General features: G+C 34.7%; 1 protein-coding gene and 1 non-coding gene across 3 annotated transcripts; one reads left to right on the top strand and one right to left on the bottom strand.

Moving 5' to 3' along the window:
- Window positions 1-2,836: 2,836 nt before the first annotated feature.
- Window positions 2,837-2,908, bottom strand: Trnaq-uug (transfer RNA glutamine (anticodon UUG)). Its single transcript has one exon. It is a non-coding gene; the product is annotated as a tRNA-Gln (tRNA).
- A 237-nt stretch (window positions 2,909-3,145) lies between these two features.
- LOC106050778 (glycerol-3-phosphate phosphatase-like) lies at window positions 3,146-15,103 on the top strand. 2 transcript variants are annotated; one of them, XM_013205819.2, is made up of 8 exons: window positions 3,146-3,374; window positions 5,281-5,348; window positions 5,914-6,006; window positions 9,393-9,533; window positions 11,522-11,578; window positions 12,988-13,138; window positions 13,598-13,739; window positions 14,451-15,103. In XM_013205819.2, the coding sequence occupies exons 1-8, from the start codon at window positions 3,293-3,295 to the stop codon at window positions 14,626-14,628; spliced, it is 912 nt and encodes a 303-aa protein (XP_013061273.2). In that variant the 5' UTR covers window positions 3,146-3,292; the 3' UTR covers window positions 14,629-15,103. The 2 variants fall into 2 exon arrangements, with proteins under 2 accessions (XP_013061273.2, XP_013061272.2); XM_013205818.2 differs by lacking the exon at window positions 11,522-11,578 and adding an exon at window positions 11,962-12,024 and having other exon boundaries at window positions 3,148-3,374.
- The last annotated feature ends 520 nt before the right edge of the window (window positions 15,104-15,623 follow it).

A 15,623-nucleotide genomic window follows, 5' to 3' on the forward strand; every position in this document is an offset into this window, starting at 1 on the left:
TTAATGTTTGAAGCAGAGTGTGTAGGCAAGTTGTGCTAAAACATATATCTTCACAGAATGAGGGATTCCACTGAAGTTATCTGATAGATAAAAAGGAGCGAATAATCTCTCAGTATTGCATGCTTTATCTCCCCTTTTCATAAACAATGAATAAGTGTGCGAAATATCAACTTAATCCGAGAATGGGACGTGGGAGACTAAACGTGTACACGATTCCACCCAGACAGACAGACAGACAGAGTTGATATAAGCTTTGTAAAAATCAAATAAAGAATTTGTGTTTATTGAAAGACATATTTACAAATGAAACAAGAACATATAACTAAAATGGTATTTAATCTTGGTTAGGCCAATTATAGATTATGCATCCTCTGTCTGGGACCCATTCATATTTGACTGGAGTGAAATCACTAAACTTTAAAACACATCAGGATAGAAGGCAAAAAAAGTAAAATAGCGTTAATAATTCATTCAACACTGAACCATAATTTACAAATATAAAATACTCAGAAAGACACACAGATAAAGATACATTTCTTATTCAAGATGCTGGCATTTGTATAGAGTTCAAAAAAATGCTCCTTCTTTCCTATTGCCACTAGCACTAGAGCAATGAATGGGTTGCCTGCATCAGTAAGTACAAAACAACAACAACAAAAAAAAAAAAAAAAAAAAAAAAAAAAAAAAAAAAAAAACAACAACGACTGAACAGAATTTAAGTTTCTAATTTATTGGATCATTAGATCGACACATCTTATCTTATAAAATAGAGACGCTACTTCAAAAAAAAAAAAAGATGATTCCATCCTACGCGCGTCCCTGTGTCAATCTAGTCATGCATGTTAACCTATGACAAATTCTGACTAATCATTGGTTTCCTTAGCTGACCCAGGAAACCCATTCCATCCTCTAATAACACTAGAGAAGAAGGAGCATTTGTACAAATTTGTCCTAACATAAAAGCTTTGTTTTTTTTTAAATTAAAGTTTTATATTTTTACACGAATACGCATAGGACGAAATTATTTTCTCTTTTGAAGTAACCTCTGTAATTTATAAGAAGGTAAGAAATTTGGATTTAAATTTCTTTCATTTTATCTACTGCACACATTTTTTATATCGGTAAAATAAAAACTAGACAACCATTTTCGTCTTTTAATTTTCTTTGTCAAAGTCTCATTATAAACAAAAAGTCCTAATATCCATAATTAAATATCCTAAATTCACACAGCTAAGGATGACTCTGGAATCAAATCTGGGTTTATCCAATCATTATACACTCGTACAGGAAGTAAAACAGTAAGCCCGACAACTCTAGTTGAGGAAATTTATTTTTTTGAAATTCGCCAGCATGAAGCGTGCAACTAGGGCGAAAGGGAGGCAATACACTGTAATCAGATGTAAGGCCGGAGCAGCTGTTGCCCCTTAGGTACAGACCTATATATTTCAACGCAGTACCAGGCAAACAAGCCACTATATCTTCTCGACCACACATAGCTGCTGACTGGTCGGCTGATGACGTCAATGCTTGCTCTAAGCTCGCTTTAAACTTTCGTATGTCATCAAGGTAAAGATTTGATTTCAGCTGTTCAAATCTCGGATGCAAGGACTGAATTGCAGTGTCCACAATTGGTGTTGAAGCAATTTATCCTGTAGTCATCTTCAGCATTTCCAGGTGTAATGTTTTCCACAGATTTGTCGTACTGACTTTTTCTTTGATGTTCGGCTGGAAAGATTGCAACAACTTCCATGTTTTTAGTCAATTCTTTTGCTGTAACAAAGCATCATTAATCACTTCAGCTTAGCCTAATTAACCGAGTTCGTAGCATGAAAGATGACAAGGCCGTTTTTTTTTAATCGCGTGTATATTTGGCGTTTTCCGCATTGAATGACACCCCAAAACGAAAAGTGTGAGTTTTCATGACATTTTAATATGAGATTTCTTCCAGGCCTTTTTTTAATACTTTGCAATTTCAGGAGATTCAGTTGTAATGGTTTAATATGTACACATAGAATTAGCGCGGGGCCTTAAAAAGTGCGGGGCACACTGCGGCCGCATATGTTGTACTGTCTACAGGGGAGGGTAGCTAGCCCTACATACTTGTATAAATTGCCCATACCTGAATATGTAATGCAACTGCTTCAATAATGATTATAAAACAATTATCCGAAATAATTCAACAATCTAATCACCAAGTAATCATACTGTAAATACTAAATGTAAGAGTTTTTAAAAAAAAGTCTCTCAAACTGTGGCTGAAGAAAAAAAAAAAAAAAAAAAAAAAAAAAAAAAAAATTAGTCCTCTGTTTGAGCATATCAATGTTAATGTAACCATTTTTTTTTTCTGGAAAAAAGACAGTTGGACATCACATTATTCGCTTTAGGGCCTACAATATAAATCAAAACTTTTGGCTCCAGTGAAGCAGATATTGTGGAACATTCAATTATTACGACTGCGCCCTCAGAAGTCTTTAGTGTTTTTTTTTTTGTCCTTTGCGTTGTGTAAAAAATATACTGAATTAAAAAAAAGGTTGAATGTAGTTAGTGACGAAGTGGAAGTTCTTGGGGAATAATGAAATCATGTTTAAATTACCGATATTTACGTTACAAAATATTGGTAATATATTAGATGTATGTGACAAATGATCATTCGGACAAATTTGGATGGCCCTTAGCAATAGGAACATAGGCGAATCCAGTACTGCTGAAGGTGACAAAAGATTCTTTATTGCGGGGCGGGTGTCCCACTCTCCACCACCTAAAGCCGACTCTGCCATTTCCCAATGTCTGAAGCTGATTCCCATGTCGAAAAGACCTTTATACAAAAAAGTCGAATAGGTTCCACCGAGATTTGAACTCGGATCGCTGGATTCAAAGTCCAGAGTGCTAACCATTACACCATGGAACCGACGAAGTTTAATTGTAGCTGTTGTAGTTTCATTTTTTCAGTTTTAATGTCAAAAGTTGTATCATTAAAATAGGTTTATTTTATCTGATAATGCTGAATTTGTTGAAACCGAATTTAAATAGCTTTATCATTATAGATAAGAAGATAAGATGTAATTATAATTAATAGTAATAATAAATTGGATACCAAAGTTAAAGTGCGAAATCTAGATTTTAATCATCTTCATAAATTACTTCCGATGTCAAGAAGAATTGTTTATTTTCCGTTTTGTAGCACTCCCATAACCTCTTAGATCCAGATCTAGGAATTTGTCTAGGATATAAAACAGATAGCATAACATAACTGAACGTAGGCTTATAAAGTAGTAACACTTAATCATATAAAATGTCAGTATCACAACTTGTTACTGAAGCAAGAGTCAAGGAAATTTTAGAAACTGTTGATTATTTTCTTTTTGATTGTGATGGTAAGTTACATTTTCTAACCCGATGCCGATAGATCACCGGCATGATTTATTAGCGATCTAGTCGTATGCGTACGGTCTTACCCGTAGGCGCCGTAGCCAATTTACCGGTATTAGATCTAGAGTAGATCTAGAATTAGATCTATGACATATTCTTATAAGTTTAAGACTAGATATATCTATATTAACTATATTAATTATATATAGTTATAGATCTAGATTCTAGATCGAATACATTTTAATTTTTATACTTTATAATTTACTTTATTTATAAAGTAGGTAGCCTCATTGAATTGTTTGAAGTTAAAGATTCAAGATTGAAAGAATAAATTATCTAGAACTAGTCTAGATTTAGATACTAGATTCTATAACCACTTAGAATACTTAGATCTATATTAGTTATATCTCTATTAGCTAATAATTAGTTATAAAGACTTACTTTAATTTAACAGATAATTATTAAATTAGAGATCTAGATCTAAATCATCTAGATCTATCTACTATCTAGATTCTTTAAATATGATTAAACTAGAGTGTCACTAGATCTAGATCTATTTATTTGATTAATTTTATTTACAAGTCAATGGACTTCACAATTATCCAAATAGTAATCACAGTATAGTAAAGTGTTAGTATCCTTGTTTGATTTGTCTCTTGAGATTTCCTTTTAAATTCTTTCATTATTTCTACCACTATTGAATCATTTCATGAACAAATTTGTATTAGAAACTATTGAATCATTTCATGAACAACTTGTATTAGAAACTATTGCATCATTTTATGAACAACTTCAATTAGAAACTATTGCATCCTTTTATGAACAACTTGTATTAGAAACTATTGCATCATTTTATGAACAACTTGTATTAGAAACTATTGCATCATTTTATGAACAACTTGTATTAGAAACTATTGCATCATTTTATGAACAACTTGTATTAGAAACTATTGTTTCATGTCATGTTCAATTACAATTGGATGGAATTCATTTGGATAGGATCGTCATTGAAAAGGAAATTTAAGCCAGTATATGGATAGAATGCACAACATTTGGTTTATTAGATTGATGCTCTCTTAACCTTTAGTGCCAGTTTCAGAAATGTTCAGACTTTTGTCCAACTTATTTCTTCCATCCACCTCTCACCTACCCATGAAGAGCTTGTAAGTTAAACCAGAGTTCCCCTTTCAGACCTTGTAATCTATAGGGCAGATGATGCAAAGGCCATCTATTTCTGTGGCCTACAGTTAATGAGGGTTTCATTTTGGCCAGCACAATGACCAACTGCCTTTTCTTTTCCCCAACTAATGTCAGAGGCACTCAAAGATCCTGAAATTATAAATCCCCGTCTTCACCAGGATTTGAACCTGAAACCCCCTTCTCAGTCACTGTGCCTCCAAGCTAATAGTAGGAATTGAAAAGTATATCAATGGTTAATTAAAAAAAAAAGTAGAATAAGTCTATAAATAATTCGCTCTTGTTTTTGTATTTGTGATATTACTTCTGCTGATTTTGCCTGTATACATTCATGAAATCATTCTCACTGTGCTTCACCACTTCACAAACTTAAATGTTGCCTACTTAGAGATATATATAGTGGATGCAGTATCTGATTCATATCTTAAAGGCTATTTGTTCAACTTATAACACTTTGTTCCATAGAAATAAACATTCAAATTATTATTTTTAATTCCTCAATAGTTTTTCTGTAACAAAAAAAAATTATTTAAGCCTGAGTTTTTTTTTTTTTTTTTTTTTTTATTGCACAGTAGAATTAAAATTTTATATCACTTTTATCTTATTAGTAGAATGTCTTTGATTAAGTAATTAACACCATAAAGATTTTTGATGAATCTGGCAAGAAACAGAATATAAGCTTTTCATTCTGTTTTTTACACATCTGTTTTATAGGTGTATTGTGGGATGGCAATGGAGTCATAGAAGGAAGTGTAGAAACAATTAAAAAGTTGAAAAGTTTGGTATGTAGCCTTGATGATATTTACAATGATATTTTTTTTTAACACACCTTGTTGTAATTGCCATTTCTGTTGTCTTAGTGTCAGGACAGATTACTTCAGATGTATATTTAAAAAACTAGAAGCCAGTTTTCGATTAAAAATAAAGGTCAACACTTTACTTTATTTCCAGCATTTTAAATTCATTTTGTCCTAAATTCCTTGGATAGTAATTTTTTAATTTTTTTATTTACATTATTATGTATCCCTTATGGAGGTGCAGTGGCCGAGTGGTAAATCGCTGGGCTTTTGGACCACGGGTCCTGGGTTCGATTCCTGGTGAAGACTGGGATTTTAATGTTGGGATCTTTGGGCCCCTCCACCCAGTTCTAATGGGTATATGACATTAGTTGGGGAAAAGTAAAGGCAGTGGGTCGTTGTGCTGGCCATATGTCACCCTTGTTAACCATAGACTAAAGAAACAGATGACCCTTACATCATCTGCCCTGTAGACCAACTGCAAGGTCTGAAAGGGGAACTTTACTTTTTATAAATCCCTTATTTATATCCTGATTTTAATTTTTTTTAGGGTAAAAAGGTTTACTATGTAACTAACAACAGCTCCAAGTCTCGTCAGGACTATCTAGAGAAGTGTAAAGAATGTGGTTTTCCTGCTGAATTGGTAAGAGATAGAGTGAATTCTCAGCTTTTTCGAAGGACAATAGATCGTTAATTATGTTGATATTTCTCAAATCATACATATTACTATTATATTAGTATTTCTGACATTCATATTACTATTATATTATTATTTCTGACAGCCATATTACTATTATATTAAAGCGTGTCATTATATTCAGTCTCTTTTTTTTATATATAAGATCAGATAATTATTTTATTATTATCTTTGAACCAATGGGTTTATTGAATACTTCTTATTACCTTAAATTTAAAAAATTAGATGTCTTCTTCTCGTGGCTGGTGAGATCTATGTGAGCCTGGAATGTTTGGCTGCACACTGGGCAGGTTATTCCAGCTAGAGCTAGTGTTATTGACCTTGCTTTTTTCTCTGACCCTTTTCTTCTGCCAGTGCTGTTTTTTTGTTCGCCGAAATTTGTACACCAGTTTTCACAGCGCGACCCCATGAGAATTTAGAATCTAAGATTAAGACTGCTTTATTGCTTATGGAAATTTGTTGTGACTGCAAGGACTTTTTAATCAAATAAAAACAACACAACAGAAACATTCACATAAATAGAACCTTACAATGTAAAGAGTTCATTGAGACAGACAGACATCTTGATCCTTTTCATGTTATCAAAAATGATGCCTAGATATTTATATGACTTCACTTGCTGTATCCATATAGCGCTTATCTGCAGTTTGTGTATCATTTGTTTGTTCTTTCTGAAATCTATTATAAGTTCTCTAGTTTTTGTGACCTTCAGGTTTAGATGGTTAAAGATTATTATATTGTTATGGTCTTCTCAATCAGGTCTTCTGTTAACACTGCTTAACACAACACAAGAACTTGACAGCAAGAGTTTCAAATAACAAGGAAGCAGTTTAATGATAAATACATCAACAAGCAATATAACACACTTGGCCACACTAACTTCAAATGCTTCCTTGTACTTAACAGAACTGCCTACTAGTCTCTCTGTCCACTTCTGTACTTGTACCGCTACATTTTCAAGGACTCACTTTGTACCCCACACCGTCCTTACTGCCCTTCTGTCCTGGACACAACTGTCTTTTCTTACACACTTTCTCGTCCGTCAAGGCTTTTGAACACATAACCATAACACAGGTCATATTTGCGTGCACTAGCAATACTGTCCCTTGTTCAACAGCTGTTGTCCTGTGTGATTCGTCTGAGTCACGTGTGTCAGTAGGTCACACATACACATTAACCCTACCAGTCTATTACTGGAGTTACAACAATCTTCTAACCTGAGCCTCCTGTAGGGGATGGTAGGGTTGAGTCCTGGGACCATCACAATGACAGCCCAGACTGCATACAAACTCTTTACAAGGGTCTTACAATATTCCTCCCCCACTATTATAATGTAATCGCAATGAGCTGTAGTAAAACCTTTAATATATACCTTCTCTGTGAATGTAATGTTGACTAGCATCACAGAACATCAGTTCTTTCTTCTTCTTCTTTGTTCTCATTGTTATGTTGGAGTGTTCAGATGACTTGACCAATACATGAGATGAACTGCGCAGTGGTTTCCAAATCAAGGAGCTCTCCATATAGTTTTCTTTCTATTGGGGTGATTTGGGGCCAATGTCTTATAAGGGCCTCTTGGTAAAGCGCAGTTTTGGAGGACGTGGTCGGCATTCTCTGGTGATACTCCACATGGGCAGATTTCACTGGCTCCAATTTTGAGCATCAGTGACTAATTTCATCTTTGGTCACTTCATCCCCAGTCATTTCACCCCCAATTAAATATTTTTCTTAGTCATTATGTAATTGTGCTGTTAAGGCTTTGACCATCTAATGTATAAATATGTTAACCACTATTTGATAATATTCACATGTTTTTATAGTGGGCCCCCCCCCCCCCCCCACCTCTTCATTCTTGTTGAGAAATTGAATGTAAATAAGTAGATCTATAGTAAATCTGGATGTGTGCTTACTTATATTTGCTTCTATTTGATGTAGGGATGTCAATATTATACTACCCTTGCCGCATGATGTAATGATCAAAGGCCAAGGTGTGGTGGAAGTAGGGAAAATCTTTTGAGAGATAAAAAGCGATTAGAACACTTATGATCATGCTGTTGATAACTTATCTTCTGACTGCCATCTTTATCTTTATATTTGTCAATGCCTTTTTTTTTAATCTTGAGTTAATGTTTTATTATTCCAATAAACGCTTACTTCAGCCATCCTCTGAAGCTGATTCATATCACTTATAATAGCCTATCTAAGCTTTGTGTGAATCCCTGTTTTAACATTTAAGTTAAAATTTTGTATAGCACACTATGCTTTCGTACTTTTTGCAATTATTAATTTGTCGGGTCAGAACTGTGTTTCCTAAACTTTTGACCTATGTGTACCCCTTTTATAATTTTTGTAACAATGCGTACTGCTCCCCCCCCCCCCTTTTTCTATGTAATTACATCTATGTGCTGAGATGACAGATCATATAATTTGGTTCCCTGGTTGTTAATTTTAATCTGAGATGCTGTTTCATGTCTTATAGTCTGTTCCTTTTCTTTTCTTTTCGACTTAATGTTAACAAATGTTGAAAAAGCAACTTCTCATAAATATGAAGTTGGAAAAGACAAGATGTATTTCAGATACCAGAGAGTTTAAACATATGATGATCTTAAACCTTTTTAAACCTCACAAATAAAACATATTTCTACGTGTAACAAAAGTCTTCACATAACAGAATTTAAAGTAATTCTCTAATGCCATTTGGTACATCAAAAACTATAAATCTTTTGCAATTAAGTATTCAATAGGTGGGATCAATTATTACATTTCTAGATTTTGCAAGGAATAGTATAATAAAATGTAATCTTTTTGACCTTACAAAGTGTCCCTATTCATTACCAGATCTTTGTGATATGAGTTTGTATAAATATGAAATAAAATAATATTAAAGAATTCGAATTAAAACTAATTTTAAATTATTTTAATTTATTAACAGAACATTATAAATGGGTATTTATTAAGTTTATGAGGTGAAACGCATACCCCCACATTAGTATTCCCGTACCCCTGGGGTACGCATACCCCACTTTAGGAAACACTGGATTATAGAAATGACCAGGGGATGAAATGACTGGGAACCCAGAGCATCATTCCTACAAATATGACAAGAATGGTGAGATGTGTGGTAGCTGTGGAAAGCTGCCTGGTCATGTGTTATGAACCCTGGTTTAAACCCTGCTTGCCACCATCCTGAGAAACATTTGGGATAGGATGAAATAATCTTTGAATCTGAAAGAATGTCAGAAATATGTAAAACAAATTGATTTTTTAAAATGTGTATTCTTTAATATTATATTATTATTCATTAAGTTTTAAAGAAATGTCTTTGTGAATAGGATGATATTGTGTGCACTGCTTATGCTGCAGCTCAGTACTTGAAAAACATTGGCTTCAAAAACAAAGTTTATCTCGTGGGAAAGGATGAGTCCATGGGCACTGAATTGAAGGATGCAGGCATTCAATATTTTGGTCCTGGGGTAAGTTCTTCTGTTGTTATTGTTTTCTGTGTAATTATGTGGTGGAACACCATTCACTGGACCACTGAAATATTTGGTCATTAAACAAAAAATTCTTTTTATCTTATCTTATATATATTAAGACTAGGAATCTAAGAATGTTTAACTCTAATGTCAAGGCTGTCCTACTGTATGGTTCTGAAACATGGAGAACAACTGAAGCCACAACAAAAAAAATACTGACCTTCATCAACAGATGACTGAGAAATATCCTAAAAATACACTGGTATGACAAAGTAGAAAACACTAAACTGTGGGAGATGAGTGGACAGAAAAATATAGAAGTGCAGAACTTAGAGAGGAAGTGGAGATGGATTGGTCACACCCTTAGAAAAGATACCAGCAACAGAGCTAGGCAGGCCTTAGAGTGGAACCCCCAGGGAATGAGACGCAGAGGAAGACCAAAAAGAACATGGTGACGCAGTGTACTTGAAGAAGCAGAGAAGACCGGCAAGAGCTGGGAAACCATAAAAAAACTAGCAAGAGACCGTGGAGAGTGGCATCTTTTTGTCGAGGCCCTATGTTCCATAAGAAACTTGAGTGATGATGATGATTATGATGATATATTAAAGACACATAATTACATCCTATGCATTTCTATGTCAATCTAGTTATGACATGTTGTCACAGACAATAAACATTTTTGGAAACAATTTGTAATTTGGTAAACTTTTTGTTGTCTTCAGTTCGTAGAGGGTTTCAGACTCGGTTTCAAGTAGTCATTAGAGTAAAATCTAAAAATGAAATTTCTGTTCCTAGACCTTTTAGTTTTGGTCTATTACATCTACCATAACGCAGGTCTGAAGGCTACTGTAAACATAATGATACTTCAAAACACACTAAAACTCTTCTGGTCTGTTAACAAAATCTTTCTTCCCAATTTTGGAATTCTTTGTAAAACCGCTCTCAGATGCTCTTTTACCATAAATGGAATCTGGAGCAGTATGCGTGAAGTAGTCATGAAACATGACATAACTTCTCTATGGATTTCTTGAACTTGAGTTATCTACCCTTACTACCTTGAGTTATCTACCCTTACTACAAAAAAACAATATACTATTGCAAGTTTCAAGTAATGCTCGAATATGTAAGGGTATTGTGAGCTGTAACAAACTGTCGAAGTCAGAATGTATTAAGAGTGGTGGGAAAATGGAGGGAGTCCTGAGGTTAAGAACACACATGAGTTATATATATAGTTCTTCCATCATGATTAGATGTTGACCACTTCTGTCATCCAGGGTGCTGCGGGCTTTGCACTGGGGTTTTGTGCCTCTTCATGTGGCTGGTGAGACCTGTGTGGTCCCGAAATGTTTAGCTGCACACTGGGCAGGTTATTCCAGCTGGAGTTAGTGTCCTTTGCCTTGCTTTTTTTCTCTGATGCTTTTCTTCTGCCAGCGTTGTTCTCTTTTCCTCAGCAATTTGTGCGCCAATTTTCACAGCGTGACGCCATGGTGATCTATCGTGTGCTTCTGTCTCCCATGTGGCTGGGTCAATGCTGAAGCTTTGACTGTGTCCCTAGAGCGTTTTCTTTGTCCACCTTTTGAGCGCTTTCGTCCCCTTAATTGGCCGTACAGGAGTCATTTAGGGATGCAGTGGTCATCCATTCTGTTACACTAGCAGCAACTAGCAACGGGATGACGCCCCTGCAGCTTTATTTGAAAATGACCCTGTCAGAGTTTTCTGGATCCAGTCACAACCAGGGTCACGTGCTTACATGATCCACATAAAGCTCTCCACCATTTCTACATACTGGCTTTCACAAACATATATATCAGTGTCAACACATACTGAAGTCCAGTTTGAATTCCTCTTTGCTATTAAATTCCATGCTATGCAGGCATCAGTGAATGGGGTCCATACTACATGCACAGTAAGGAGACAAGTAAACAATTTGTTACTGTACAATCATTTTGTTGATAATTCTACTAAACTTGTATTCTATCTTCAAGCCTGACCCTTTGGAAGGAAATCTCAAAGAATGGTTTGCTATGAGGTTGGATCCTGAGGTATCAGTTGAGATTTGTGGGGGAAGTTATTTTGAATTGGAATGGATTAATGATTTTAATCGTAAATGGATGTTACCAATTTAATATTTGTAAACTGAATCCTGTCATAAGACAAAATATATTTTTAGGATGAAACTGAAGCAAATTTCAAAAAAGAAATCACAGTTTGTTTTCATAATACATTGCAATTTTAATCCTAACACTCCATTTTATAAGTTAATTTGTTATTATTTACATTTGGCCAAACATTTTTGATTCTTTTATTTGTTGTTGGCCTTACTTTTTATATTTGAATCTACTTTGATTTGTTTCTATTTAGATACATTAATTGTTCGCTTTGTTTTATTTCTTGTTTTTCTCTTGTTATTTTGTTTACCACATAGCCAGATCTCTTGAATGGAGCTAGCTATGAGGAGTGGTTTAAAAATACTGTTTTAGATTCAGAGGTAACATTTCTTTTCATTTTATCTTCAAATATATTTAATGGTAAATATTTGAATCTGACAAACTTTAAGTTTGTGACACTTCAAGAGTTCTAGAAATGTCTAATAAATTACCCAAGACTACACAATTGTTCATCATAAACACTCTTAAAAAAACAAACTTTACAAAAAAATGATGTTGCAGTAATGAATAATATTCTAGAAGTTGTGTTCAATTTTAATAGAAGAAAGCATGGTGTCACTGTTTAAACTGACTGATTGCTTGCAAACTAAAAGTTTTTTAAAATCATTTTTTTTGAAAGAGCAGAGAAACATCTGGATCATTCATTTTCAATTTGTTTATCCTTTACCTTTAGGCTGAAATGTATTTATAACCATATTTGAACATCTAGAAGTGGAAAACTTAACAGTGGTGTGGTGGCTGAGTGGTCAAGTGCTTGCTTGGCTTCTGAACTGAGTGGTGCCGGGTTTGAATTGTGGGGAAGAGTGGAATTTTTAATTTCGTGACCCTTAGGGTGCTTCTCTTTCCACCTAACTCTAATGGCTACCTGACAGTAGTGGGGAAAAAAGTAAAGGCGGTCGGTCTTTGTACTGACCACATGACACCTTTGTTAATCGTGGGCCACAAAAACACATAACCCAGCTCTAAAGCTCTAATGGGTACCTGACAATAGTTGGGAAAAAAGTAAAGGCGGTCGGTTTTTGTGCTGGCCACATGACACCTTTGTTAATCGTGGGCCACAAAAATAGATGACCCAGCTCTAATGGGCAACTGACATTAGTTGGGAAAAAACGTAAAGGCAGTTGTTTGTTGTGCTGGCCACATGACACTTATGATAATCATGGGCCACAAAAGCAGGTGACCTTTACATCATCGTAAGGTCTCAAAGGGGAACTTTTCTTTACTTTTTAAGTGGAAAACTTATTTTCATATGATGACAGCGAAACTGTACTTTACATTTCTAGGTGAAATGTGTGGTAGTTGGGTTTGACCCACACATTAGTTACATGAAAATAATGAAAGCAGCCAGTTACTTGAGAAATCCAGACTGTATATTTATTGGCACCAATGAAGACAGGTCACTCCCTGCCAAAGACAAAGATATAGTCATACCAGGTAAGTTGGTAGTGTCTAAAGTCTAATTGCGTGGTCGTACAGCCACAGTAAAATAAAGTATCTTTACTTAAGGCTTTTTTCAGACCATGTTTGAGAAGGCTGTAATTGTTTCCCCTTTTCTCTTGGTGTTTGTTTATCTAGGCCTACTCATAGAGATTTTAATTTGTAAACTAATACCTGTAACTGGAGAGGCTTTGTCCCCTCTTCAGACAGGACGACACACAAAACATTTTTTATTAACATTGAGAATCATGTTTGAGAAGGCTGTAATTATTTCCCCTTCTCTCTTGGTGTTTGTTTATCTAGTCCTACTCATAGAGATTTTAATTTGTAAACTAATACATGTAACTGGAGAGGCTTTGTCCCCTCTTCAGACAGGACGACACACAAAACATTTTTTATTAACATTGAGAATCATGTTTGAGAAGACTGTAATTATTTCCCCTTCTCTCGACTCAGGGACTGGTTGTATGGTCCTACCAGTTGCATTAGCCGCCAACAGACGGCCGATATTAATGGGCAAACCTGAAACGAACATGTTTGATCTGCTGAAGAAAGTTCGGAACATTGACCCCTCGAGATGTTTAATGACTGGGGACAGGTAGGTCAATGTCCTTGATTGACTTTGATATTGTAACGTTTTTCTATACTCTAGTAATTCTTAAGTCTCAGAGAGAAACTCTGATGGTTTTGATCATTTTTGATACAATAAGCGTTTTAAGTTACAGATAATGAATATTATTTTTTTTATTTTATTTTCAATAATAACTTAGTAATTGATGTTTTTCTGACGTAATTCTTCTGCACATCCAAAACAGTCAGATTTCACTGGGTCTCTATATGGCATCAGAAGTGTTGATTGCATACTAGACTAAGCTTGGCCTACATGTGTATATCTGACAAGATTGTCTAAGTTCAGCCTATTTACTTTGGGGGAGGGGGTTTGAGATTAAGTTTAGAGTCTAGATCTAGACAGTTGTCGTCTATTGATTTAAAAAAAAAGTGTGTGAAACTACACCATTGACCATCATCGCCTAATTCTAAGGCATAGGCCTAGCTGTCACTGTAGATAATAAGCGATCATAACCTTCGTGGCCTATTCTGACGATGCCAAAGTGATGTGATTGGTTAGCTATAGAGGGGAATGATGTAGGCATGTTTAAAAACTAAAGAATTTAATGCTTAATTTATTAAATATAATAAAATGATAAAATGTTTCATATTATAACTTTTAATGCAGAACTATCAGAGTTTCCTCCTTAACTTCTACCAAAAAAAAAAACGACATTAAAAAACAACTTCTCTTCCATAGCATAAGTACAGATATTGTGTTTGCTAAGAACTGTGGAGTCCGTTCTATGCTTGTGCTTTCTGGCATGTCCACTGAGGATGACCTAATCACAGCCAATGGGAAAGGAAGCAATGCTGACCCAAAGAAACAGCCTGATGTTTATGCCCAGAAACTGTCAGAGTTTGGGAAATTTATATGACTGTGATAGTTTTTTAGGTAATTTACTGTTGACTCTATTCCAATCTAAATAATAGTTATATTTATTCCTGCATTTCATCAAAATCTAACCTTTACAATAAGATGTAAATTAATGGTTATTTTAGTACAACATTGTACATGATCATAAATAAGGCGTTATAAATACTTTAAATTTTTTTTCTGCATGATGGCTTGTGATACTGACATTTTATAACTGAAGGAGATTTCTGACCAATTGGTCAGAATTGTTAGTAGTTCCTTCATGCCCCAAAAAAACCCAACTATTTTTAAAATAACTGGTGCAGTATTACTATTTTTATGATCTGTATTTATTTCTTTTGTTAGATACTATGCATTTACTTCTGACCATTCTTTAATTTATTAACATCAACATATTCATCTACAGTATATTTTAATGAGAATACCGATTAAAAAAATCTGGTTATCAAACAATAAAAGCTGAGTTGTTTTTTTTTGTAACCTAGTTGTTTTGTTTTTTTATACTTTATGTTTGTGTGACGCTATATACTTTGACATTCACGGCTGGGTAGCACTAGCTCTCGATCGCTCCTCATGGCAAGAAGCTGTGAGTCTTGAGATTTGAAGCAAGAAGAGTGGTCAGCATGAAAGAGCGCCAAACCAACAAAAAGCCGAGAAGAAGCAGGCCTATCTGCAACTTACCAAACCTACCCATGCCACGTATGCGGCGGCTTTTTAAAGTGAGGATTGAACTTTACAGTCATCTTCGAGTTCGTAGGATATGAGAAATATGCTCATCTTCTATCACAAAGGAGGAGCTATATACTATATATACTTAGCTTGTTTTTATGTGAAGTAATATAAGTGTATGTTAGTGTAAAGTTGTATAATACTGGTGTGTGTGTGTGTGAAGTTAGTAGTTGCAGGCAGGGCCAGCCTTAAATAATTGGAGGCCCCTAATGAGATGAAAAATAATTAAACTGTGAAAAAATATGCAATTGATTAAAAACCTATTGT

This window comes from Biomphalaria glabrata, chromosome 10 (assembly GCF_947242115.1).
Source record: "Biomphalaria glabrata chromosome 10, xgBioGlab47.1, whole genome shotgun sequence".
Taxonomy (NCBI): Eukaryota; Metazoa; Mollusca; class Gastropoda; family Planorbidae; genus Biomphalaria; species Biomphalaria glabrata.